Source organism: Bacillus rossius, chromosome 2 (assembly GCF_032445375.1).
Source record: "Bacillus rossius redtenbacheri isolate Brsri chromosome 2, Brsri_v3, whole genome shotgun sequence".
NCBI classification, from domain to species: Eukaryota; Metazoa; Arthropoda; class Insecta; order Phasmatodea; family Bacillidae; genus Bacillus; species Bacillus rossius.
The window spans coordinates 86,882,345-86,907,874 of NC_086331.1; the positions used below are offsets into that span (position 1 = coordinate 86,882,345).

General features: G+C 35.2%; 1 protein-coding gene across 5 annotated transcripts in view; it reads left to right on the plus strand.

Moving 5' to 3' along the window:
- LOC134529429 (uncharacterized) overlaps window positions 1-24,405 on the plus strand; it is a 53,426-nt gene extending 29,021 nt beyond the window's left edge. For 4 of the 5 annotated variants that reach the window (XM_063363506.1, XM_063363510.1, XM_063363508.1 and 1 more), the window contains exons 3-5: window positions 5,163-5,216; window positions 13,285-13,409; window positions 23,826-24,405. In XM_063363506.1, coding sequence (XP_063219576.1) covers window positions 5,163-5,216; window positions 13,285-13,409; window positions 23,826-24,104 — 458 coding nt within the window. In that variant the 3' untranslated portion in view covers window positions 24,105-24,405. The remainder of the gene's footprint in view (window positions 1-5,162; window positions 5,217-13,284; window positions 13,410-23,825) is intronic. The other variant, XM_063363509.1, reaches the window with a different exon arrangement.
- The last annotated feature ends 1,125 nt before the right edge of the window (window positions 24,406-25,530 follow it).

The window sequence follows — 25,530 nt, forward strand, 5'->3', positions numbered from 1 at the left end:
TACTGATGAGAGAGTTGGGAGGTTGGCAGCACTGACATTGTTTTGCTTGCTGTTTGATGATCGTTATTTTGATATTGGTACATGCCTAGTTGTTCTACTATTATGTTTTAATTTTTGGCAAGTCTGTTTTGCATTATATTGTGCCATACTGGCTAATACATCAAGTTTATTATACTAAAATCATTACGCAAGCCAAAATTTCCAACAAATTAAAAAAAAAAAATTAGGTACATTGTTGTTTAGAAAAGGCAGGATATAGATTTTTAAAACATGTTTATTTTAATGAATGCATTATTCAACTCAAAATTAAATGTAACTGCAAATCAGAAACATGTTTAGGTTGATGCTGTGTTGTCTATTTTATGGCATGGATTCCATGACAGTGAATGTTAGACATGATTTAATGTTTTGAGTTATATTAGCTGATCAATGCTTTCAGGAGTAAACAACATTAACTTAAAACTCTATGGAGATAAGACTGCTGCATGAATTTATCTTTGGTATGTGCATCTTCTCATCAAATAATCATTTAAGGGGTATTGATCCCTAAATTGAAAGTGCTTAGGTAACGCTTTCCTTTTGTTAAGTTGTTCCTGTTACAAAAGAAGAAATTTAGATTTTTAAAATTTTTTTTGGAACTTTTAAATTTAAATTTGACTCACGTTTTGCAGAAACTCCAGCATGAAGCAAGTGCAATCTATTTTTTTTTTCAATCATGTTTTTACTTAAGAATCAAGTATATGGAATGCGATGTATAAAGTTTCTTAATATAGTGATTTGAAAATACAAAATATTAGTTTTAAAATCCGATGCAAATACACTTTTTTCAAGTTGAGCTTTAACATCTTTCAACACTAAATTAAAATAAGTAATGTATTAAAAATGTAGAAAAATGTTACAAAAATATTTTTAACATTTAAGTGATGTATGTCTTAAACCATGTTAAATTTTAATGGTGTGGATTACTTGCTGGAGATGCTAAGATAAAAGCTTGCATTTTTCAAACAGATTTAACATTCAAAGGCCATACGGTGCAGCCCTCTCGTGGCAAACTGCTTGGACTCGCCATGCGTTCTCCCTCTTGGTTGTATGAATGGAGCTGAGGTGGGTGTGACTCACTGTCAGTGGTGGTGAATCACATCTGCTTGCAGGCTATGATGGGGGGGAGGGAGGGTAGGGAGTGCACAGAACAGTGTTGCCTGCTCAGCTACATGCGTGCGAGTGCTAGACTGCTGAAAGGCAAGCAGTTGTTCGGAGCGATACTGGACACAGTGTGTTGTGCGCATAAAATAATTTTTACTTATCTTGAAGGAAGTCGTAATTTGCAACGAGTAACAAGAAGAGGTCGCAATAGACTAATTAAGAAGTCAGATATTTATGATATCCCGAAAACTTACAGGTTACACCAAAAAATTAACTAAATAACATCAAGTAAATTTTTGTGCAAGTCATTTACATTCGTTACCTTGGTTAATGATTGATGTTCATCTACTAAAATGTTTACCAAAGAAGATCAATTATTTTTTCTTGCCTAAACAATTTTACCGATGTTTATATTTTGCTTACAGCCTTTTTATGATTTTTTTACTGTAAGATTTTCTATAAAAAAAATGTTTAACATATTGCAGTATGTAGTAATGATTTGTCTGTTATTTTAATATTAATTACACAGTTTCACGCAAGTTGCTGACATCTGGTGAAGAAATCTTATAGTCTTGTACCAGCAAAACAGCATAAACGACTGTAACCATAAGTGAATAGCATGAGATAAACTGTATGTTTTCAGATTTATATTGCCATGAAAACAAGTCTCAAATGTTGGTTAAAAAATAATACAGCAAAGCACTAGCGAAACAATGAAGCAACAACCTAGCATGAAATTCTGTATTCTCAACGCAAAAGTTAATTATAAAGGCACTGTCACATTGTCAAATATTTGTTTCCAATTTATTTGACAATAGAGCTGGTGGGATAGTATTGGATGGAAAATGGCTCTCAATTTTCTCCATAAAATAAATTTGGACAGATAACTTCAAATATGTTTTAAATAATGTCATATTATCAAAGTTTTGATTTGGCTGAGCTACCTATCTCATTTTTCAATTTTAATCTCAATTTTGAAATCAGTGCATCAAATTGCTGAGTGTAATATATGAACTTGTTACTCTATTTGTGCTTTTTAAATTTTTTTGAAAATGTATATGTAAATTGAATTCACAATAATATTTGTTACACAATGAAATAAATGTTCACTAATTTTTTTAAGATATAGAAACATATTTCATTTTTACACATAAATTTTTTTGCACAGTACATTCATTTTAACATTATTTTATCTATCTCACTTTAAAACCTCTTTAATCGCCCATGTGTTCTTCTCAGTTTTAAAAAATTGTTGTGACGGAAACGGATGTAATTTCCGCTTTTGCTAGGCACGTTTTCAGTGGCCGATTTCATCCAACATCCAATATATTTTAGAACTGTCCTATATGGAAAATATTTGATAAAAAGTTAAGTTATCCGACTTGTCAAACAAACATGCTGCATTAGTGATGTTTTCGGTGATGTCATAACCCTTTAACTTTATTGGGAGATGTTGAAGTGAAAAATTTACAGTTTGACAAGGCCTTAAGCAGTATAACCCAAGCAACACACAGACTAATGTTTACAGGAAAAATTTTACAGAATTAAATGCAAAATAAGTACATGCTTGTTTCCACAAAACATTAATAATTTGGCAGCATAATTGTAATTTCTAAACACGTCAATTCATATAATATTTTAATCATAATTATAACATTAACAAACAGAATATGTATAAAAGTGGCACAATTGAAAATTAAAAACACTTAACTTGTAGAACAACACTTAAGAAAGTTCTTCATACTCTAATAAAAATTACAGGAACATCATAATTGTTACATATACAAACATAACTTGTAGAACAGTAAAGACAAAATTCATAGCCCTAAATTTTTCTTTACAGGATAATACACAAATACACACACCTACCCTCACACTTCACAACATTTGTATGATCCCATTAAATATTTTGTTACACATTACTCAGAATATAATCATACGTTGTGTAAATAATTATCAGTCTTCCGGTTATTACTATTCCTTTCTTTTTCTTGGCTGCTACAATAAAATATGATTCCCGAACTTTCATGCCTCTCAGAATGTGACTGTCTGCGATTTCAGGTAACAAACAACACATGAAAAAATCTGTTTGTAGTTTTGGCAGTAGTTTATCTTCCCAAAACTTATCATCTGGCTTATCTCGCTACATTTCAATTCCACTAATGAGATCACAATACTGTTTCCAACTTATCAAAAGTTATCCTTGTATCTGATACCAATACTTATGATTTGTCTTAAGTTTCAGTGACCCATTTTTGTATTGAACACCAATTTTTCCTGTTTTTGCTGCTTCCGAGATTTTGGTTTTCCCGATTGATGGCACACATTTCAGCACCACTAGTCAAGTATTACCCACCAATTCAACTGGACTAGCTCCCAAACAGACCATATTCTTTTACCTTTACTCTGTTCTGCTTTGGAGTGTATGTCCTTATGCACTAACATTTTCGTTACCATGTTGTGGCACGACGTGGTTTCTCTCATCTTATATACTGCTCCGAAATTAGAAGCAGTTGGCGATTGCTGCTGGCTTCGATCCACAAGGGATTATCGTGCTGACCTACAGTATTCTTTCTAGTTTTGTGCAGTTATCTTCACTTGATGCTTCTTTTTGCAGTTTTTCTAACACAGCCTTCTTACATTTCCAATTCGTCATCATCTACGTCTTCTTACGCTGCTTGTGTCAAAATCCGGACCATACTGAGGTTTATGTTTCTTACTTTTGTGCCTTGAGGACTCCTTATTATCTGAATTAAATAGATGTAATTTTTCTCATTGTCTTATTACTTTCTTTGCAGTTTGGCCGGGACTTTTCCCGCATAATAATTTCCAATGACTCAAAATGTAACTTGGTCCGTCTGAATGAATGCGTGCTGCTCCGTAACAACGGCGCTGGTATGAACGACTTCTTTAGAAGTCAATTCGTTTACCACCAACAAACGTAAATATTAATGACATAAGGTTTTCTGCAGTGTTTGTAATAGTTTTTTTCAACAATATTCCAGACTTTTGCATCACATCGTCGAGACACTGATAAATTTGATCTAGCAGCTTTGAATTCACTAACAATGGCAATACACTGGTGCTTTCAGTGTCTTTTCTTTTGCAGTACGATTCTCTACAGTTACAGTGGTCTCCAAACACATGCCGTAGCCCATTTTCAAGGTCGCATCTCAGTTGTAGATTTCCACAATTTTCTCTTAGAGCACCACGAGCAGATGCAGACAGCTGAGGAATATGCTGCTTCAATATTTTTCTTGCTTGTTCATCGTAATTCACATTAGCAGCAAGCTGGTGTAGTTTCGATGTGTAGCACCTCACAACATGATTTGCACATTCTAGCTTAGTGACTTTCCACCTGAATGGAGCCCTCTTTCGAACACAAGCGTAAACGCTTGAATCGCCATCACCAATGAGAAACTTTGCCCATACTCAATGAGATTTAAATAAATGGTTAAGTCCTTCAGTGGTTACACATTGTTTCATTGATGTATGTAGCTGGACCAGAGTAGTTAATATTACATTCATGTTTCTCCAACTGTTCTATCCCGATGCAAACTACACATTTGTAGCAGAATTAATTTTTGACGCCCAAGTACAAGACTTAATTTGTTTTTTGGCCAATTATGCATGCTTGTAAACAAAGGAACAAATAATTTGGTTTTGAATTTCGTTCTTTTAAATAAATATTAAGTTTCAAATGCTCTGCACAAACTTATTAAATCACAAGTTTTATTTATGTAATCTGTCACTGCGATGTCTGGTTAAAGGAATCAATTTACTTTGAAACTATCCTTCGTGAAATTACATTTTTTCCAAAACTATGTAAAGAATTTTTGTTTCTTGTACGAAATGTATTTGTATTCTGCCATAGTTGTCATTTTGTAACTTATGGCCGTATTTGTAATAGTTGTATATCTTATATTTGAGCATATCACAGTTGGTCTTGTGTGATCTGTTAAATCATTAATTTTTTTCCAGAGAATCAGTTTTGGTTTTTTTAATTTTTTTTCCCTTAGGTTCTGTACTGCACTTCATAGGTGGAGTGCCAGAAAGGATATTTCAAGATGGAGGTAATTTATGCTACTTTTTTAATTGCCAGTAATTTTTGGGTCAACATCTATAATTAATTAGTAAAAAATACATCAAACTTTTTATTCTCTTTTTATAAAAGTAAGCATAGTGGCTTAAGGATTATAAGGTTCAATTTGGTGGATGATTTTTTATTTTCAGAATGTTAGGTCAAATGAAAGCATGTAGTCACACATGACATGTAAATTAATACTGTAAACATAAATCTTTGGAACAAAACTCATCCTTGCCTATTTCAGTGTTTACAGATTTCATAAGTTCATAATTATTATGCCATTAAATTGCTGTAGAATTGTGTGTTAATACCTTAGTGATACAGTTACCAGGTATGCATGTTGTGTAAGTGTTTGTTGCTGTTCAACCTTTTTTAGTGTAAATACTACAGGTATGAATCCAGACCAAGCATTAGTATAGGTAAGCATATTTCTCAAGATGTATGAAGAGGGCAGGTATTAGGAACTATCCTAGCGAATACATAGACCATCCTAAGGCTCTTACTTACTTACTACATATTCTACATTTTACTGCAAACATATTCTGTGGTATATTGCAAAATAGTTCTCCCACCCCTTTCACTTTGTTTATAGTTCACATTGTAAGTAAGTAACTTACCTACAACAACTGTAACTTTTATTACAGCGGGATTTATGACAGTCTGTACATCCGCCATACACCATCAATCACGTGACCTGTGGCTAATCACATTGCCTAAATAATTCTGTCTCTCTATGCATCCATCAAAAGTTTGCCAAGCCTTGATTTTCAACTAACAAATGGGCAAAATTATAACCTTAACATTTTTGGATGTTAATGACAGCCAGCTCTAATTTTCTGAAATGTTTTTGAAGTTTGTTCATTAATTTTAATGTTTCCATAGCATTGTTTGAGTTCCATTGAAATACTTTTGAAGGTTGAGTTTTGTATTCATATTCTATTATTAGTATTATTCTTGTAAATAATTTAGATGTTTAATTATTTTATTTCAAAAAGCCTTTTAACTATATTTCTACTGATTTTTCATTTGGTTGGCTAGGTTATAGGTTATTATGCATGTAAGAGTGAATTTCAGTGTTTTGTTTCATTTAAGTATTCTTAAAATAATGATAATTTTATGTGTACGATTCATTGTGTGTGATTGTATTGTGTCTAAAACATAAGACAGTGCTGTGGGTAAAAATAAAGAAAGACGTGCGGACACAGTGGTACCGAAATAATAGATGATAATTTATTGTATCCTTTGTAAGAGAGACAGACGTTCACCAGGACTGGGGAAACCTCGAATTTTGTATTAGAATAGAAAGAGAAGAGACAGAGGTGTGAGATAGAGACAGAGACATTTGACAACTGGGGAAAGGCCCGCTGAGTGGGAAAGCACTGTATAGTAATTGTAAGTGTTGTAGCCAATAGTAAGGGGAAGTCCCCAACTAACTGATTTATTTCTGTAAGCTTTGTGATGTGCTGAGTTTTGTCAGTCGTTGGGTGAAGGCCAGGTCGAGAGGTCGTGCCGTCTCGGCTCGGCAGTAGTATGTATGTATTTTCGGTTGTGAAATTAATAAAAAGAATAGATGCAGTTCAACTGTTTTATATAAATTCAAAGAGTAACAGTTTTAGGAAAATTATATAACTGTTAACAGAATTTGCACCCCAATACCTGCAACAGTTTGACGACACCTGGCTCTGTGACCCCTGTTGCGAGTGATTCCCTGTCGTGACGAGAGCGCCGGCCCGCCTAAAACTCAGGGAGTAAACGGGTTCTCCTCTTGTGGCTTACAACAGGGGGCCAGGACAACAGCGACCCCTCGAGCTGTCGGCCGCTCGAGACGCCATTTAGTTCGGTCTATGTCGTTAAGGCACTGGCTGCTAAATGGCGAACCACTCACGAGTCGCTAGCGGCGAAGTGCGGAGCAGCACTCAGACGCGTCCGTCGCGGATGACAGGCGAGCTACGACTGACTTCCACGCACCAGCGCACGGCGAGTGGGAAGCAGGGGAGGGGGACGCACAAGATGTGTGGGAGACAGTACGCGGTCCGGGTCAGATTGCACTGTCGTTTATCACACCAGCCGCCGCGCTCAGGTGCGCTCACCACTCGAAGCACCACTCAAACCCTTTTTTACACTCATGCCCGGACCAGACGGCTATGGGTAACAGCGGGGCTAGCGACCAGGATAGACACGACAGCTGTCGTCAAGTTGTTGAAGTATTCTTCTAGTGTTTTTGTTTGTGTATCATCTTAGCTGGGCACGATTGTGACTTGTTACAAAGTGACTAATCTATTGGAGTTGGAGACGACTGGCAGTCCTGATAAAAGTAGATTACATTATGTTCCATCAAATTTTTTAAAATGAGATTGATTGATTTTATAATTGTAGGACTCAAAAAATTGCTTGTTAGAGCTGCATTTTTATGATTTTAGGTAAAAACATTTTTAAATAGAAGTGTCACATTTGTTAGTAAATATGTTCTTGGCTCCGCATAATATAGATAATTTTCAACTAATTTTATACAATATTAATGTTCAAAAGTAAAGTTACAAAAAAGAGACAATTTAACTTTTTTAGTTTTCCCAAAACATTCATGTTTTATAATTATTGTATTCTATTTAGACCTAGTTCAGCCATACACTAATGCTAATGTGATACTACAATTATATGAGAGGAATTTTGGTTCAAGAAAATTATGAGGAAATGGGACAGAATCAAGAATTATTTGAGGTTACAATTTCAAAAACATATTCTTTTACAAAGAAAAAAATTGTATAATTTTTGTTGTGTAGGCTGAAATCTAGTGATTATAAATTTATAGAGGCAGGTAAAATTAATGAACCGCATAGATAGTTATTTTGTGGAACTTAATTATTCTCTGTGCCCATCAGAATTCTTTCATTGTTTATGAATGTGCAATGTAGACCAATTGGGAGCTAGTCGGATGTCTGAATTGTTACCCCTGCTACTGAAGGCTTGGTGTACAACCTCTATTCATTATTTCAGGGAACCAGCCTTTAATAAAAATGTGAGCAAGAATAACATGCAGTTCTTGATTTAAGATTGAAATAACTTTATAAAGGTGGTTGGTGCAGAAATAAAAGTCAGCAGAAGCATAAACACCTAATAAAAATAGAAAAAAACTGCACTGCTTAATGAATCACTCTTTTTTCTGTTTCCCCTGCCCCCTCTCTTTTTTTATTAAATTATATTTTAACCATTCAACTAGAGTTCTCACTTCTTTAAGATGCCAAGTCATAATCACAGGCTTAATTAACATCAGTAGGTAGAACATTGAACATATGCAGGTTACAATCTGTACTTTTATAAACATACCTAACAAGCATCATATACACACAACGAGAATAGATTCCATAGAACCATAGATAGAGAAGATTCACTTCACAGTCAAACGGTTGCTGGTCATAAACAAAACTCAGCCTAGAGAAATAAAAATATTGGCTGAAGTATAGATTGTATAGCGTTCAGCATTTGGCTGTCTGCATTCACATATTTTAGTATTGAAACATAGTATCTTAGGTGACAATTGTGTACTGAGCTTAGGTTGGTATGCTGTGTTGTGTAGTTTGCACAGAATGTAGGGTACTCATGTAACATGTTGTAGAGCTGTTTAATAAAGTTGTGTCGGACAACCAAGCATAGCAGGATGTTGCGAGTCATCATTGCAGTATCTGTGATGGTGGCATGTTATTAAACAGTAGATGATATGGACAGATAAAACCAAACAATAATTAGAAATTCATTTATACAGACATTTTCATTGTTTTCTTGCAATTTTTAGACCCAAATTATATTAATTGATGTAAATTGATTTTTAAATGTCAAGTTCACTTAATTTTAAGTGTTTGGGTGTGGATTCTCAGTATTTTGCCTCCCACCGGACTTTGTATAACAAATACGACACCGCATAACGGGAGATACTTGGTTATGTACTTTATCGTCAGTTGGCTGGCTGACTTGCCCGCCCGGGCGTGACCTTCAACTCACGTCGCATACATTTCCAAACAATCCTTTGCTGACAGTGAAACTGATATTACTGTCCGGATAGTTACATTTTAATTTTTCAAAAATTAAAGAGCTTACCTATTCGCGTATCACCACCTGCAGGGTGTCTACTGACCCTGGAAAACCTGGAAAACCTGGAAAAATCAGGGAATATTGTATTCAGGGAAAAATCAGGGAATTTTTTTAAAAATCAGGGAATTTTTGTTTAGTAGGTTGTAGTTGGCAATACTTTTTTGTTTATTGATCTGCTTGCATTGACGTAGCATCAAGTGTATCGCGTCCCATTATTTTATTTTTGGATGGAAAATAACGAATAGTTCCCACGTCCATTTTCTTTTATTTACCATCGAATTCGGAAGTGGCGTTAAATCACGTGATACAAACTGGTTCAAGCTGGTCTGTTATCCTGCTGACGTACGTACTGCAGCATGTGCTTCCCACGTTCGGATTATACCGACAGGTGCATTTAATTTTAAGTATCTATGGATGCCCTCAACGTAAACTGGGCATTTTTGTTAGCTTTGAAAATACATATCACAGACACTTTTGGTGAAGGTTCGCCATCGTTGCTAGAAATTGGTAGCTGTGGACTTCATACGGTCCATGGTGCTTTCAAAACTGGAATTTCTGCTATACAATTGGATGTTGTTAGTTTTTTCAAGCACAGTTACTATTTGTTTATACATGTACCTGCAAGGAAGGCAGATTACATTAGAATAACTGGATCAGAGCTTTTTTCCAAGAAATTTTGTGCAATCAGATGGAATACTGCAGTTGCTGAGCGTGCCATGAATACTTTACCCCACCTAAAGAAATGTTAGTGAAGTTTCTATTTCATCTGTGTCTTTCAGTGTAGTGAAAAGTGCTCTTGAAGATAATCTTCTAGAAGTAAAATTGACATTCTTCTACTCTTTGGCATCAGAGCTGGAATTGTTTCTCACAATGTTCCAAAGTGAAGCACCCATGGCACCTTTTCTCTATGATATACTGGTAGACATTTTATTAGCTTTGGCAGGAAAGTTTTTGAAACCAGAGGTACTGAAGAGCTTTATGGAGAAACACAATGTATCTCAATTGGATGTAGATAACCAGGAAAATCTATTGACTGCTAACAATATCAAGTTGGGTTATGCAGTATGCCATGCCATCAAGAAAGAGAAAGTACCAGTAAAGTCTGTCCTGTTACTGAAAAATGATGTTAGGACTTGTCTAAAGGTTATGGTAAAAAAACATCAAGACAAAAGTCCCCTGAAGTACAAACTTACCAAGGGAATTTCCTGCTTATGTCCGTCTGTGGCTTTAAATTCGGGTGTGAGGAAACAGCATGTGAATTACAATTTAGAATGTTGTCTTCAAAACAAGTGGCTATAAGGACAAGAAGCTGATAACATTGAGTGATCATATCAGTTGGTATGTTCCTCGCAAGATTCTGAAGCACTGTTCTCGTCTTTTTCTCGAGAAGACTGGCGCTTTGATCAATTGTGGATGCTCATCCTTAAGGCATATACAGTAGCTGCCAAAACAGGCCTTCTAAAGTTTGTGAGGATGATGTTGGTACTTTCCAATGGAAATGCATCATTGGAAAGAGGATTTTCAGTGAATTCTAATCTGCTGACTGAAAACTTGCAGGAAGAAACACTGATTGCACAAAGACAACATTCTGGAGGTGTAGAGCATGTTGAAATCACCAAGTCCATGTTACAGTATGTAAGAAAAGCTAGTTGTAGGCGTAAGGAAGCCCTGCAAACAAAAAGAAAAGGAAGCTACAGACAAGAAGGCAGAAAAAGAAGAGTTGAAGAGGAGATCAAGGCATTGCAGTTGAAGAAGGCTCGAGTGTTGGATTTGGCTCGTTCTGAAGCAAGTGCAATAGACGCAAAAGTTGAGTCACTGCGAAATTGATGGGAGCTTCCTTTTACTTATGTTTTTGCAAAAGTAAGTGTGTGAAATATTTGTAGCAGCATGTTTTATTTGCCATCAATTGAGTCACTTTGGCCACGTCTGGAAGAAGGTATTTTTTTTTTTTTTTTTTTTTTTTAATAATTTAAGTGAGTTGAAATATTTTGAAACCCGTCAATGTACTGTTATGCAGTTTTTTCAGTTTTGTGGAATGTCGTAATTGTGTTACAGAAAACCTGGAAAAGTTCAGTTTTATACCTGGAAAACCTGGAAAAATCAGGGAATTTCATTTACTTGATCTGGTAGACACCCTGCACCTGGTTCACACCAATCCTGCCAGGCCAATGATTATTGTTTTCATTGCAACATTCATTTGACAACCTTTTCCACGTGAATCATCTGTTCATTTTTGTTCCGGTATCTAATGTCAAATATATTCCCGCTAGTACAACCAACAGCATCAGACTTATATAAACTTTTGGTAAGCGTCCATATTTTGTACGATTGTGCGCACAGTTGACTTGCTTAAAACTAAATTGCGACCAACATAAGCATGGTTTCATGACAATCTGTGCGTCGTAATACTTCTAGTTTTGTCTCAAATACTTTAACATGATGCAATATGAGTGATCAAGCACGTACAGTTACCGGCAGCTGAATGGTCAGACGTTGCTTTTTTGAGTGAATTCCCTGCCACTGGCTAGACTGAGTTCACGGCCCGGTTTGTGGCTAGGCGAAAACTGTACATCACTGCGGCATAGGAGCGGACGTAAAAACATTCGGACCTTTACACTCCATAGCCACAATTTAACTTGCCATAGCTGATGTTTGTACAACAGCCAATAGCGTAGACAGACCTGCACGCGCATCTCTTCCCCCCTTATTTGGCTAACTGTATCCCGCAGCTCATATGTTGTTTACAGAAGTTGAAACAAATTTCAGGTGTCGTGCTCGACGTTTTTTTTTTTTTTTTTGCCTGCCGAGATTTCGTGCTTACTGAAATATACAGACGTGCTATTCAAGACTGGGGCAGTAAAATTCACATTGCGCTAAATGAATCCACACAATCTGAAGATGTGCTAAGTGAGGGATAGGTGTATGAGCTTTTTTATGAAGTTTAATATTTGTCAGTATTGTGCTTTAAATAGTCATGTGGACTGCAAAGTTCATTGAAGGATTATGTAAATATTCATGTTTATGGAATAAATTGATGGAAAAATATATAAGGCAGGATATGCAGTACAATTCCTGGGATTGGATTTCAAATAAATGCTATCAAAGTTAGTTATATTTATTCTAAAACTGTCCATAAATTTGGTTTCATTTTCACAAGCAAATGCTTCATCAAATAATGAAATTCGTAAATTCCTTTATTTTTTGATTAACTTCATGAACCCATTTCTTTTTATGTTTGCATACGGTGAGAGCCAGCAGAATATCATTTTCAGAATTATCACTTGAATGCCATGGGATGTGTCTCTCCCAGGGGCGTAGCCAGGGAGGGGGGGGGGTTAAGGGTTCAAACCCCCCCCCCCCCCCTTAGCACCAAATCTTTAATTAATTTCTTATTCATCTCTCAAACAAATTTCATATTAAAATTTAAAAAATTTTTACCATTACAATATTTAAATTTAAGTACTGAAAACTGCTAAAATAGCACTATTTTACACCTTAAAATCCAAATTTTCCCGGGGGAGGACCTATCTGGCCACCTGGTGCAGTGAACATCACGAACTTAGAATAGCTTTCTGTGTGGCCTTGGCTTAAAACAAGTAAAAAAACTAGATAAAATTGTAATAATAAGCTAATTTAATCACTATTTAAAATTGTTTTTTATTTTTATTTATCATAAAAATTAAATAATGTTAGCCTTATTTTGTAGTATTTTGCTGTCCTCGAAGATTACCTGCCTCTATAAATGTATAATCACTATTTTATGGATTGCACAACAAAAAGTACATTTTTTTTCCCTTTGTAATTCTATGATAATTTTTAAAAAATGCAACATCAAATAAACCTGTCCCATGTATTGCTGGATTTTTTTCCCCGCCTGATATTTTCCCGAACAAAAATTTCCTATCCTGCCCATTTCTAGTTTTATTATATCTTCCTCTTAGTTGCTGTTGTATGTTTTTGATTTTCAGGTATCATTGCCCCATGGTTTCAGGATAAGGCTATGTCTGGTAATTTTGGAGCCTTTCAGTATGATCTCAAAGAAGGAGGACTTGTGGAAATGTCCGAAGCTGGCTTGTACTTAATATATGCCCAGGTAAATATACAAAATTGTTAATTAAATGTTTACTGTTTTATTAGTTGGGAAAAAATGAATGGATACTGCATGAACAATATAGAAATAAAAAAAGTTTTGTTTCTGTTATTTAAACTTTGAAGAAAAAAATTACATATCTCGTTAACATATTTTATAACTAGTTTATTTTTTGTTTTAAGTAACGGATTATGGGTAAAAGTGGAAAAGGAAATTATTTTATGATCCATTCATATTCAAAACAATGGAATATAATTAGCAGAATGATTTAAAAGGAAACACATTGTAATTGCAGCATATCATTCTGTAATTTTATATCTTATCTTAACAAATGTTACTTACAGTTACAATGTTGGAAAAAGTCATTGCAAACACTTATGTAAAACAAATGCTTGTTTAATGAAATACCTTGTGCTGTCATAACAGACAGGTCAAATTTTGGTTAATAATTTGGGTCCTCTATGGCCACAATCATCAACATATCACACTCATCTGGTGAAGGTTCAGGGTTCATTCCGAACCCCGACATTACTTAAAATTTGAGAGTTAGTAATTGGTTCCCCAAGTAATTTGAATCACACAGAAATCTTTTAGGATGTGTCACTTATAAGTCTCTGAATAACTGTGTGACACAGTTGAGATATGTACAAGACTGACTGAAAAATTTCCAACCAGGACAGTTTCGTCCCCACCATAAATTTGACAAGACCACCGTAGGTGGTTTATGAAGCTAGTTTTACAGTTTTGTAGTTATGGTGATTTTCTACCGATTTAATATAGCCTCTTAGCTAGAGACTTATACAAAGGCCATTTATCAGTCTTCTTGTGTGTTATTTAGGGAAACTTTGCCCTCAGTAATTTACTTATCCTTCTGTGGCAATTGTAAAGGAAAATTAATTTTTTAAAACAATTTTCGAGTAATCTAGTTAATATTTTTCTATGTGCTGGTTTTTTGGAATCTCTAGTTACATGTCCCTTTTGTTTTACAATAAAGTCTATTACTTGGCCAGTCGTAACATCAATAAGAATAAATTTGTAATTGTGTACTTTTCAGAAAATGCCTAACTGGCTGGTCATTTCCAGGTAAACAAACCTTGACATTTTTTTTAGCATTGAATTTTTTTTTTTTGTTGCTGTATCAGGAGCTACATAGATGTATATTATCTTATCAAATAAAGATTACGTCATGGAAACTAACCAATAATCTCAACAAAAGAACTGAAAAAACTAACATTTAAACAATTTATGTGAAGTGCTGTTGCTAATTTCACTGAAGGAGAAGACTTTTTATATATTATTTTGCGACCACTACATAAATTTATACCCAAAAAGCATTCAGTTTCTACAGGCAAAGAGAGCCTTTGAGCCTTGGCTGCACAGAAATTACAGTTTTGCCACATTAACAGCAAAATGTAAACAAAGATAGCAAACACACTTAAAAAAAAAGTTCACTCTTATCTATTTATGCTTGGTAAGAAATATTTCAGCCTAGTTGTTTCTTCTGAGTCAGTAGACTCTAGACTTCTGTCACTAAGTTGAGTGATTGGTAAAGGGATTTTCTCCTTTACTTTTAGTTGTCACAAGTATCATGTAATTATCACTTCCTAGCTCACACTACACTTAGTAGGTTTGTATAAATTAGAGTCGACTTCCGATAATCCGGCACGTTCGGAATTTTCAGGTACTGGATTATGTACTGAAAATTCCAGATTATCGCGCAGTATCTCCCACGGTTGCTAAACATTAATTTATAGACAGGGTGTCCACTGTACGGGAAAATACGGGAAGTACGGGATATTTTTTTAATACGGGAAAGTCATTGTTTTGTACTGGAATTTCAAACAAAGATAAGTTTATGAGGGAAGGTAAAATGATCTAAAAAAGTTGGTGCATTTGCAACTCAAATTAAAGGTGATACGAATTTGCGCGGAACATGTGTTACGCCCAGCTGCGAACCGAGATTCAATGAACGAAAACGTCAAAAACTGTTGGCTTGCCTTGCCAGAGTGCGTTGTGAGCATGGCCGTGGCGTGGCTAGGTTGCCAGACCGTGTTCGCTCGGATACACTCAGTTCTCGGCTAACGTGGGACAATACGTGCAATAATTATTGTACGCCTTCACGGCGGGGCTGTTGTGTGCGCGGTGTAGGAAGGATTAATATAATATATCACATATGGGACTTCAGTGTTTTTAATGATTTACATGAATTTGAATTTAACAGACAAACACATGTGTTTTAAAATAAACTAGAACCCCGATTTTACAAAGCATCGATTTTACGAATACATTCTCAGTAACCGTCAAAAAATTGTAAATTTTGACATAAAAAAATAATCAGAAAAGAATTGAAAAAATCACAATGAAAGCTTATGTAAATATTATTTTTTAACACGCATTATATATTTTGTGCAGGCTTTAATACCCTTCTTACTAATGGTCCTATAAGATAAGCAAAAAAAAAAAAACATCAAACATTCTGTTTAAGAATGCGGCGGCTGTAGCTTCTGCGACGTAAGTGGCGCGCGCGTGACTCGTCACTCGTCCAGCCAGGCTAGCGGCAGCATGACGTCATATGGCTTACCTCTCCCTCCCCTGCTGCACATTCTTCAAGACTCATCCCTCCCAGAAAAACAAACCATCCTGTCACCCCTCCTCCCTCCCCCTAACATTCCAGCATTTCCTCCCTTCGTGCAACCTTTTGTGTGAGAAACTGTCAACACTTCAACACCCTCCTCCCTCCCTTCATGTTTCCACACCTGTGTGACTAGGTTGTATAGTTTATTCCCGCTAAAATGAATATTTTAAGGCCCACGCGACAGCCATTTACTGTTAGTAGATACTGTATAACGTATAAGTTATTATGATACAATTTGTTTACTAGTCACACAGCAGTATTTCGATGAGAAATCACTGAAACTTTGAGATTTCTTGAATGAAAAATTTAGCAGGGCCGTAAAAATATGTATTTTACCACACATGAACTATACTCATCCTTCCCTCCGTCCACAGATTCATGTTTGTGTAATTCCCAAGAATTTTTTTTTGTAGAAATCTGCTGAGAAATGGTGGAAAATTTTTTTGGCTGGTGGAAAATGTACTTGAAATTTTTTTCATGTACTGGAAATTTTTTTGAGTTTATAAGTGGACACCCTGATAGAGCAAATACATCTGTAAGATTATTTATTTTTTTATTTTTTATTTTTAACATACCCACCAACAGTGTAGGGCTTTAGCAGTGGGCACAACACATACATACAGGTACAAAATGGACAAAAACAGAAATAATAAAAAAAGACAAAAGAGAGTCCACTGCAAGTTCAATGGACACTCCACCTCGATGGCACCAGAGTATGCAAGCTCTACCTGAGGGGAATCCTCAGCAGGTAGGTATACCACAGTTGGCCAACACACAAAGTCGAGCCTACCACATACTTACAGTGACTGAACAGAAAAATGTCTAGCACAACAAATACATAACACATACATGAACAATTAATCATACAAGTATTAAATTTAAGGACAGATATATTACAACAATAAAATGTACAAAAAGGAAACTTACACAAAATTAAAAATTATTTAAAGAGGAAATATCAATATATATATATATATATATATATATATATACACACACACACACACACACACACACACACACACACACACACACACACACAGGGTGTATCAAAATTAATGTTACACAATGCTTGAGGGTAGAAAGCTCCTATTATTTCCAACCATTTTTGCCAATAAACATGTTGCCGGAAACACGTAGTTAAGCCCCTGTAGCCCCAGAAAGAGTCAGCGTAGGCAACCCGTTGGGCTTTGTGAGAGACAGACGATGCTGTGGGGAATTACGTGTTTACGATGCCGGGCAGCGCTCGAGAGGACTGTACGATGTCGAATGCTGACCCCCGCCCCTTTTTACTTCCGTTGATGGCGCCCTCACCTATTTTCTTCCGTTCGTGCCGTGCCATAGCACTGCGCAGTGTGACATTGCAGTGTGTTTTGATATCACTGGTGGTCTGTCGTTGACTGTTCTGTCGTACAAGCAAACTCGTGGTGTTATTTCTTTCCCTTTGGTTCTGAAAAGGGCGACGTTTTAGTGGAGCTCAATGGTGTACACGTTTAGTGAGTACACGGACATGCTGCTTGTTTACGGGGAAGCTAGACAAAATGGACGAGCCGCCCGTCATCTGTACGAAGAACGATATCCGGGTCGTAGGATTCCAGCTCACACCATGTTTGCAAGACTTACTCAGCGAATGCGTGATACTGGTACATGTGCCGTCACGACCAAATGCTGGTGCTCCACGCAGGGTTCGTACTCCCCGTTTTGAAGATGTACTTCAGAGATTTGAGGAGAGTCTGGATACAAGCACAAGGGCAGAAGGTTCCGATATGGACGCTGACAAAATGGCTGTTTGGCGAGTTCTTCATGAGTAACTCTTGTACCCGTACCACCTTCAAAAAGTGCAACACATGGGTCCGACGGACTATCCTCTTCGCATGACCTTTTCTCGTTGGTACATTCGAAGAGTATTGAGGAACCCCGAGTTAGCGGTTTTATTCAGCGATGAAGCAAAGTTCACTCAAGACGCTATTCTCAATTCGCACAACAGTCATGTTTGGAATGATGTCAATCCGCATGCAATGTGTGTTACAGCTCGCCAGGAACGTTTTTCAGTTAATGTGTGGGCCGGTATTGTTGACGGCAAACTCATCGGGCCTTTTTTTCTTCCGCCACGACTTACCGGCGCCGGATACCTCCACTTCCTTCAGATCGAACTACCAGGTCTTCTTGAAGAGGTTCCATTGCATGTCCGACGTGTGATGTGGTACTAACATGACGGGGCACCACCTCATTTTTCCCTGCAAGTGCGAGAGTATTTAAACCAAACATTTCCAAACCGATGGATTGGACGAGCGGGCCCTGTCGCATGGCCGCCGAGGTCACCGGACCTAACCCCGTTAGATTTCTTTCTGTGGGGTTACGTAAAAGGGCTTATCTACGCTACGCCAGTAGAAATGGTAGAAGAGCTTACACAGCGAATCATTGAAGCGTTCAAAATCATAAGGTCGATTCCACACATGCTCCAGCGTATCCGTGAAAACATGATTCGCCGTTGCCACCTCTGTGTCGCTCAAGGTGGGCGTGTTTTTGAGCCATTGCTTTAGGCTGTCACGTTAAAACGTATGCAACAATTTCAATGTTGTGAAACAAAGCCGAAGCTGTTATTGATTTCAGAGTGAAATTAAAATCAGTGCCACGATTAAAAAGGTTATTTCTCTACTCGAACGCCCGCACATCCACAACATAACACTCTACAACGGGTTGCCTACGCTGACTCTTTCTGGGGCTACAGGGGCTTAACTACGTGTTTCTGGCAACATGTTTATTGGCAAAATGGTTGCAAATAATAAGAGATTTCTACCCTCAAGCGTTGTAACATGAATTTTGATACACTCTGTATATTATATATATATATATATATATATATATATATATATATAATATATATAATATATATATATTATATATATACACACACACAAATATTAAAATATTAAAAATAATTACTGGACTATTAATAGGAGTAAATTAACTTCTAGATTTCATGATTTGATTACTGTGGTTTAAGATGAGTTTATAAATGATGTCATTATGATTGTAGAAGGTATACAAAAAGTTAAGTCACACACACAAATATTAAAATATTAAAAATAATTACTGGACTATTAGTAGGAGTACATTAACTTCTAGATTTCATGATTTGATTACTGTGGTTTGTGATGAGTTTATAAATTATGTCAGTATGATTGTAGAAGGTACAAAAAGATGGAAGTCATTGGGAATTAAATTGAGGGATTTTTAGTCCTGTATTATCAAGGAAATAGGTACAATTAATTTTGGAACTATAACAATTTTGAACAAAGAGTGAATCCAGGTTAGCTCTGCGGTCAACAAGGGGAATAAAATTAGATGGAGGGAAGTTCTTCAGATTCATTATTAGGATTATTTTATTTTGAATACTTTCTAATTTATTTATATCAATAGTCATGATGTCATTCTGGATTACTGAACAGTATTTTTAGGTCATCAGCAAAAAGTGTCCCAATAGAGTGGTTTAGAACCTGAGTGATATCATTTATAAATATATATTAAAAAGAAGAGGTGATAAAGTATCTCCCTGAATGACACTAGTAGAGGCATTAAACAAGGGATAGTTTTGCCAGAAATTAAGTTACAGGCAGTTGAGCTTTGCAGTTGTCCAATAGGTTGGCTTGCTGTCTTCTGGTAGTTTACCTTTTTTTATGTTATTCTTAACATCTGGGACAAAGTGATGTCATTGAATAATGGGGCAGTCATCCAGGCATTTTGTTGAGCGTCATAATGAACAGGCAAATTCATAACATTTTTAAAAGCCCTTAGCTTTTTAGATTTACCAATTAAAAAATGAGTTAACAGGTGGCTCCGAGGCACATTAGAATACAATTAAACTGTAATACTATCTTTGTTTGTTTTAAAACCGTTAGCTTCTTTTTCATCACCCCAGCTAATGTTGATTTTGGCAAACAACGCCAAAGTAGACCAGTTTCATCATCGTAGTATACTTGATCAGCTGACTTCATTATCGTCAATAATTTTTTCAAACTCAACCTTCAATTTTTCTACCTGTTATTCATATCTGAACATGTCACTCGTTACATCAAGCCTGTGAATGCCATGCTGAAATCTAAAATATCTGAGCCAGCCTTCAAAAAAACTAGTCACCTTCAATTATATTCAGATTATCTCTAAACTTCTTAGCCTTTTCTGTAATCATTGGTGCCGTTAAAGGCTTTCCTTTGACATGTTTTGCACAAAACCATTCGTACAGTATGCTGTTTAGTTGTTCCAACTTTTTTTTTAATGTTTGTCTGGAATCCATTTTTGCTGCTATCAGAGACTGAAAAGCAAAACATATGAGTTTGTCTTTTTGTTTTTTAATATCATAAATAGTTGATTCAATGTTAAATTCATTCATTATAACCTTTCTATTTTTACCTTTCTCCCATTGTTTGATGATTTCCAACTTCTGACTAATGGTCAGAGTGACATGTTTTTGTTTCTGCCTCGTTAGAATGTTTGCCACTTGTCGGGTTTGCACTTGTCGGCAGTTTTGAAAATATGTTTACCATTTAATCCTTATTAAATATTCACATAACACTTCAAACTACACTTTTAATTGCATATTGTATGTATTGTACTAATTCATCACAATATCCGGTTATGCAGTGCACAAGAAAATGCTGTCAACAACTCCTGAGTTCTACTGAGGAAACGGAAAAAGGAAGCACGCTGATCACTTCCGAGCAATCCCAAATTGTGCCGAATGCTTCTGAACCGCGCAGAATGCTCCGAACTAATCCCGGGCCATGTCGAGTCCGTACATTCTTTGCTGGTGTCGGACCATTAAATGCCAGACTATTGGAAGTCAATTGTATCATTTTCAGCGATTTATTTATATACGCAAAGGCCACTCGTACTTGCTTTTTTTCAGCACTGTTTCATAAATTTCACTAGATATTTGTTGAAAACTCTTCAAATGCTTATCTGCTTATCCAATAAATTAATTTTCTCCATAAACATTCACTTGTCTTGCTGGTTTGTTTGAAGATAGGTTTTGCATTTATCTTCACTTTTAGGAGGGAACAGGATATAGCTTCAACATATATTTATGTCATGTTTGATTATGAAATCTATGAATTTGTAGTTTTTTATACTAGGAATTTTTTACTAAATATTTAATGACATCAGTGCTTCCAACTGTTAAACAGTTATTGATATGTTGCTAGAAAACAGCCTGTCATAAAAACCTATTGCTTTCATTGATGCATAATTCTTATAGATATTCCATGTTTAAATGCCATGTACATTTTAAATGCACAGGCCTTTAAATTTGATTGGGAAAATTGCTTATTTAATATTTGTTTTAGTTGATAGACATAGTAGGATGTAATTGGTGGTTATGATTTTGCAGAATCTAAAAAATACAAAATTAAAATGATTAATATTCCCCTCTAGGCTGTTCTATGGGAATAAGAAGGGAATGGTGCACTGGAAAGGGTGGGAGTGGATGATGTGCTGTCCTTAGAATATAGTATACATGGTGCTAGGTGCCAGTTCATGTTTGTGAGAGAGGTTCCGTGCATGAACTGATGGCGGATCATGAATCTCTAAAGGGGTAGTAACTATGCCACATGGCAAGTGAGGAAACAGGAGGGTCTGAATCTCCCAGACTGTGCCTTCAAGAATAAAAGTTAATGCACTTTAAATGGCCAAACCCAGGTGTATTTACTTGAGGATGGTCACTTTGTGATGTAATGATGCACGAAAATGTACTATGACAACATTGATGGTCAGCGAGTTGAGACAAATGTTTACTCTAAAAAAAAATTAAATAAGAAACATTGGTGGTACCAAAAAACTGTTCGTAAGCCACGTAAAATCCATTACTAACATTAGAACTAAAGACTAGCACTAAATTGAAAAAATTTAAATACTCATGGGTGCGCTATAAATGATGAAACAAATGATATAACTGCATGGTGCAGGACGTCTTACCTTCTCAAATTCCCTGTCAAGACTGCTACCTCGACAAAACCAAGTGTGCAACATTGCTGTGTTCTTACGTGCAATTACGTGTTTGATCATAAGTGGTAAAGAAACAATGTTATGCAAAACTTCATAGACACAAATTAACTCTGCATAGCATTTGAAAGTTAGCTGTGAAAAAGAATACCTGAACCAAAGTTACAAAAACAAAGCTTGGTTTCTGGAAGCATGACACGTCACATTTGGGGGGGGGGGGGGGGCAGTGTGGGCTTGTGGGCTTCAAGTGGAAGAAAATGTTTTTTTTTTTTTTTACATTATTTGTTTTGTTCAATTTTCACCTAATATATATATTCAGCCCAATTAAATCAATAGATATTTGTTGTTCAGGTTATTTAAATGCTGCTATTCTTAAATGAAATAATTTAATGTTTATGAAAATGAAACAAAAACAAAAATTCTTCAACAAGATTTATTTCTTAAAGAAAATTATTTACAAAATTTTAAATGATCCTTTTTCCTATTCGAATTCATAAAAACAAAAATATGTAATTTAATTTGACTTAAAAATACACTATATTCTCTGTTAACATGTAGACAAAAGCCTTTTACAAAGAAAAACATAAATTTTGAAAGTTTGCGATACTAAACTAAAAGTAAATGTAATTTCACGTGAACCTGGCCTTCATAGTATTTTTCCTGATTCTCCTCCCAGTTTTGTTTATGTAGGAATTTTTTTGATTGATTTTTTCCATTTTTTGTTCTTAAGTGAACTAAACCGCTCCCAAACCCTTAGATAAGACACGGTCAGTCCCTTATTTTTAGGGAACAGTATTTGGTGTCCTATCCGTGATCAATCTGGTGCCCAAACTTCCGAGCATATGTAGAGATCACTCTTTCATTGATTTCGTCTAGATGACAGACCCACGTCTGGCACCATTAACTCCTATATACTCACTTTCAAGAACATCAGGAGACTTTACCAGGGGTATTGGTGTGCCAAATTAAATTTTGTAGTAGGGAAAACCTATTGTGATGCATTTTGTACACTTTAATGGTAATAATAAGCAATAATTGCAATTAAAAATAAAAAGTACTTGAGAAAATATTAGAAAAGTGGTTCCATTTTAGTGCGATGGTGCTGCTATCTGTAGGATTTATGCTGTAACAATGCGAAGCATCCACTAGAATGTGTTGGAACCAGTTTCTAGCTGTTTATTAAAACGGTTGTGGATCTGTTACCATGCTATTATTTGGTTTGGACACGTTCTGGAATATGGCCCGCAAGTTAGGTTATGGTTGTACCCCAGCCAGGCAGTGCTTATTCGCTACCTTACCTGAATGTTTTGGAATACTGCCCTTATAGTCTTTCATTCAACCTCATCCTTATTTTTAAATCATTTTATATTAGAGGTGCTCCTAAATTTAATGACTCTTTTTATTCAAGGTTATCTGAAATTCAAAGTTATTCATTACTGCAAATTGATGTTTTAAAATTTGGTCTTTTTATTTCTGATTGTTTGAATGGAGTTTAGTTGTAACTAGTGTAACAATTTCATATTAACTAAACACTAGTGAGTCATTCAGGTAAAATATTTGGTTTGTCATGACTTTGTTTAACAGAATTTTTATTGAATGTTCAGGATTTTGCAAAATGATATGTGTTTATTTTCTGTTTCTATGCATTGCACACAGGAAGGATAAAAAGGTAAAATTTCACTTTCGTAAATATGTTAAAGTTAAATGTGTCTTCATCTTTAAATCTTATAATAAAACATTGTACCCACCTACTAGCTTAACTTTTTTTTTCTTCCCCAATACAGGTTTACTACATGACTACAGAATTGCATAACAGTTTTGCAATAAATATAATGGAAAATGGAAAGACACAAACTCTGCTTGCAATGTGTAGTGCTAATTCTTGTCCAAATATACCTGGTTCTTTGGCTGAGTTGAGTTGCTTTACATCAGTTGTACGGTTCCTGAATGTTGGCGATCAAGTTTTTGTCCTGCAGAGAGAAAGAAATAGGCGAATTCTTATGAGAGAAGGACAGTCGTTTTTGGGACTTGTCAAACTAAACAGTCTTTCTCAGAAGAACTAAAACAAAGATGATGTTAACAATAGTCATTTGACAGTTAACGATTCAGAAGAAAGGATCTTATGCCAAACTGTGTTATTTTCTTTGTGCCTTAACTATTACTTGTATCGTGTGTGTGTTTGAAGTGTTTAAATATTTTTCTCTACCATTATTGCATTTACTAGGGTTATTTTTTTAAATAGTTTGTTGGTCTAGAACTGTTATGGTGTTGCTTTCTTTGTTATGTGTTGCATTAGGTAACTATATGTAGTTAATATGATTTCAATTTCTGCATTTTTGTTTGAAATAAAAATTTTCAAAATTATTCCCATTCTTTTATATATATATATATTTATATATATTTATATTTATATATTCTAAATAGGTCTGGTCATTTTAAGTTTCCAACTTTTAATGTTACTTTTTTTAAAACATTAGTTATTAATGCTGATTTGAAAAGTAATTAGAATTTTTTCTGTTTACTGCTTAAATGGTTTTAAAATCTATTTCATATTTAATATTTAAGACTAGTTTTAGGAATTTGTATTAATTGTTTTAAATACAGTAGACACCCGATTATTCGGAATGGGCAAGGGGTCCATGGATAACCGAAAAACATGTTTAAAGCATTGTCAAAAAAAACCTGAAATTTAAAAAAGTATTATATTTATAATTATCGACAAGTAAACGACCAACATAAACACAAAATTTAGCTGAAAATGTAGGGCTGTCATAATTTGCGACATTTATTTTTTTATTATTATTAATTGTTGTAATTATAAACATTAGTGAACAGACAAAAATTGGGAATTTAATAAAAGTTCATGCAATTACATGTATTTTTTCATTATATTACCTTTGAATTGTAATAGATATATGAAAGAATATGACCAGTGCTGAAAAAAAAAATATAAATTTAAAAAAACCTGCATAAGACTCATTCCAGAGATCCAGCGATTACAGAGCTTGAACTGTAACCACTTGACCACCGCTATCTCATGCTCGTGGTCACAATGCACTGGTACATATTCAACGTGTAAAACTTCTGTTGAGATTTTTTCGAAAATGCCCAAGTAGTGCGCCTATCTCCTTGCACTTTATGTTGTTCTAATGGACTACTAAAAGTGTACAAAGTTTGAATAAATTTTGTGATAGAACGTCGTAGCTTCCCCTTGTCAGACAAAGAAATTTTTTTTGGAACAGGAAAAATTCAGGAAAATCAGCTTAAAGTAAGGGAACCCTGAATACAAATTTTATAAAAGTTCATATATTTTTAATTTTTATATTATTATCACTGATATTATTAATATTATTTTATCACAAGCTTAACATTTTTTCATTTGCATTTGAAACTAAAATCATACATTCACTTAATTTTGTACTTGAGATATTAGCACTGTGTAGTTAATTACACTATCAGTAAAATATTTGGCAGTTTGGAATTATCCAG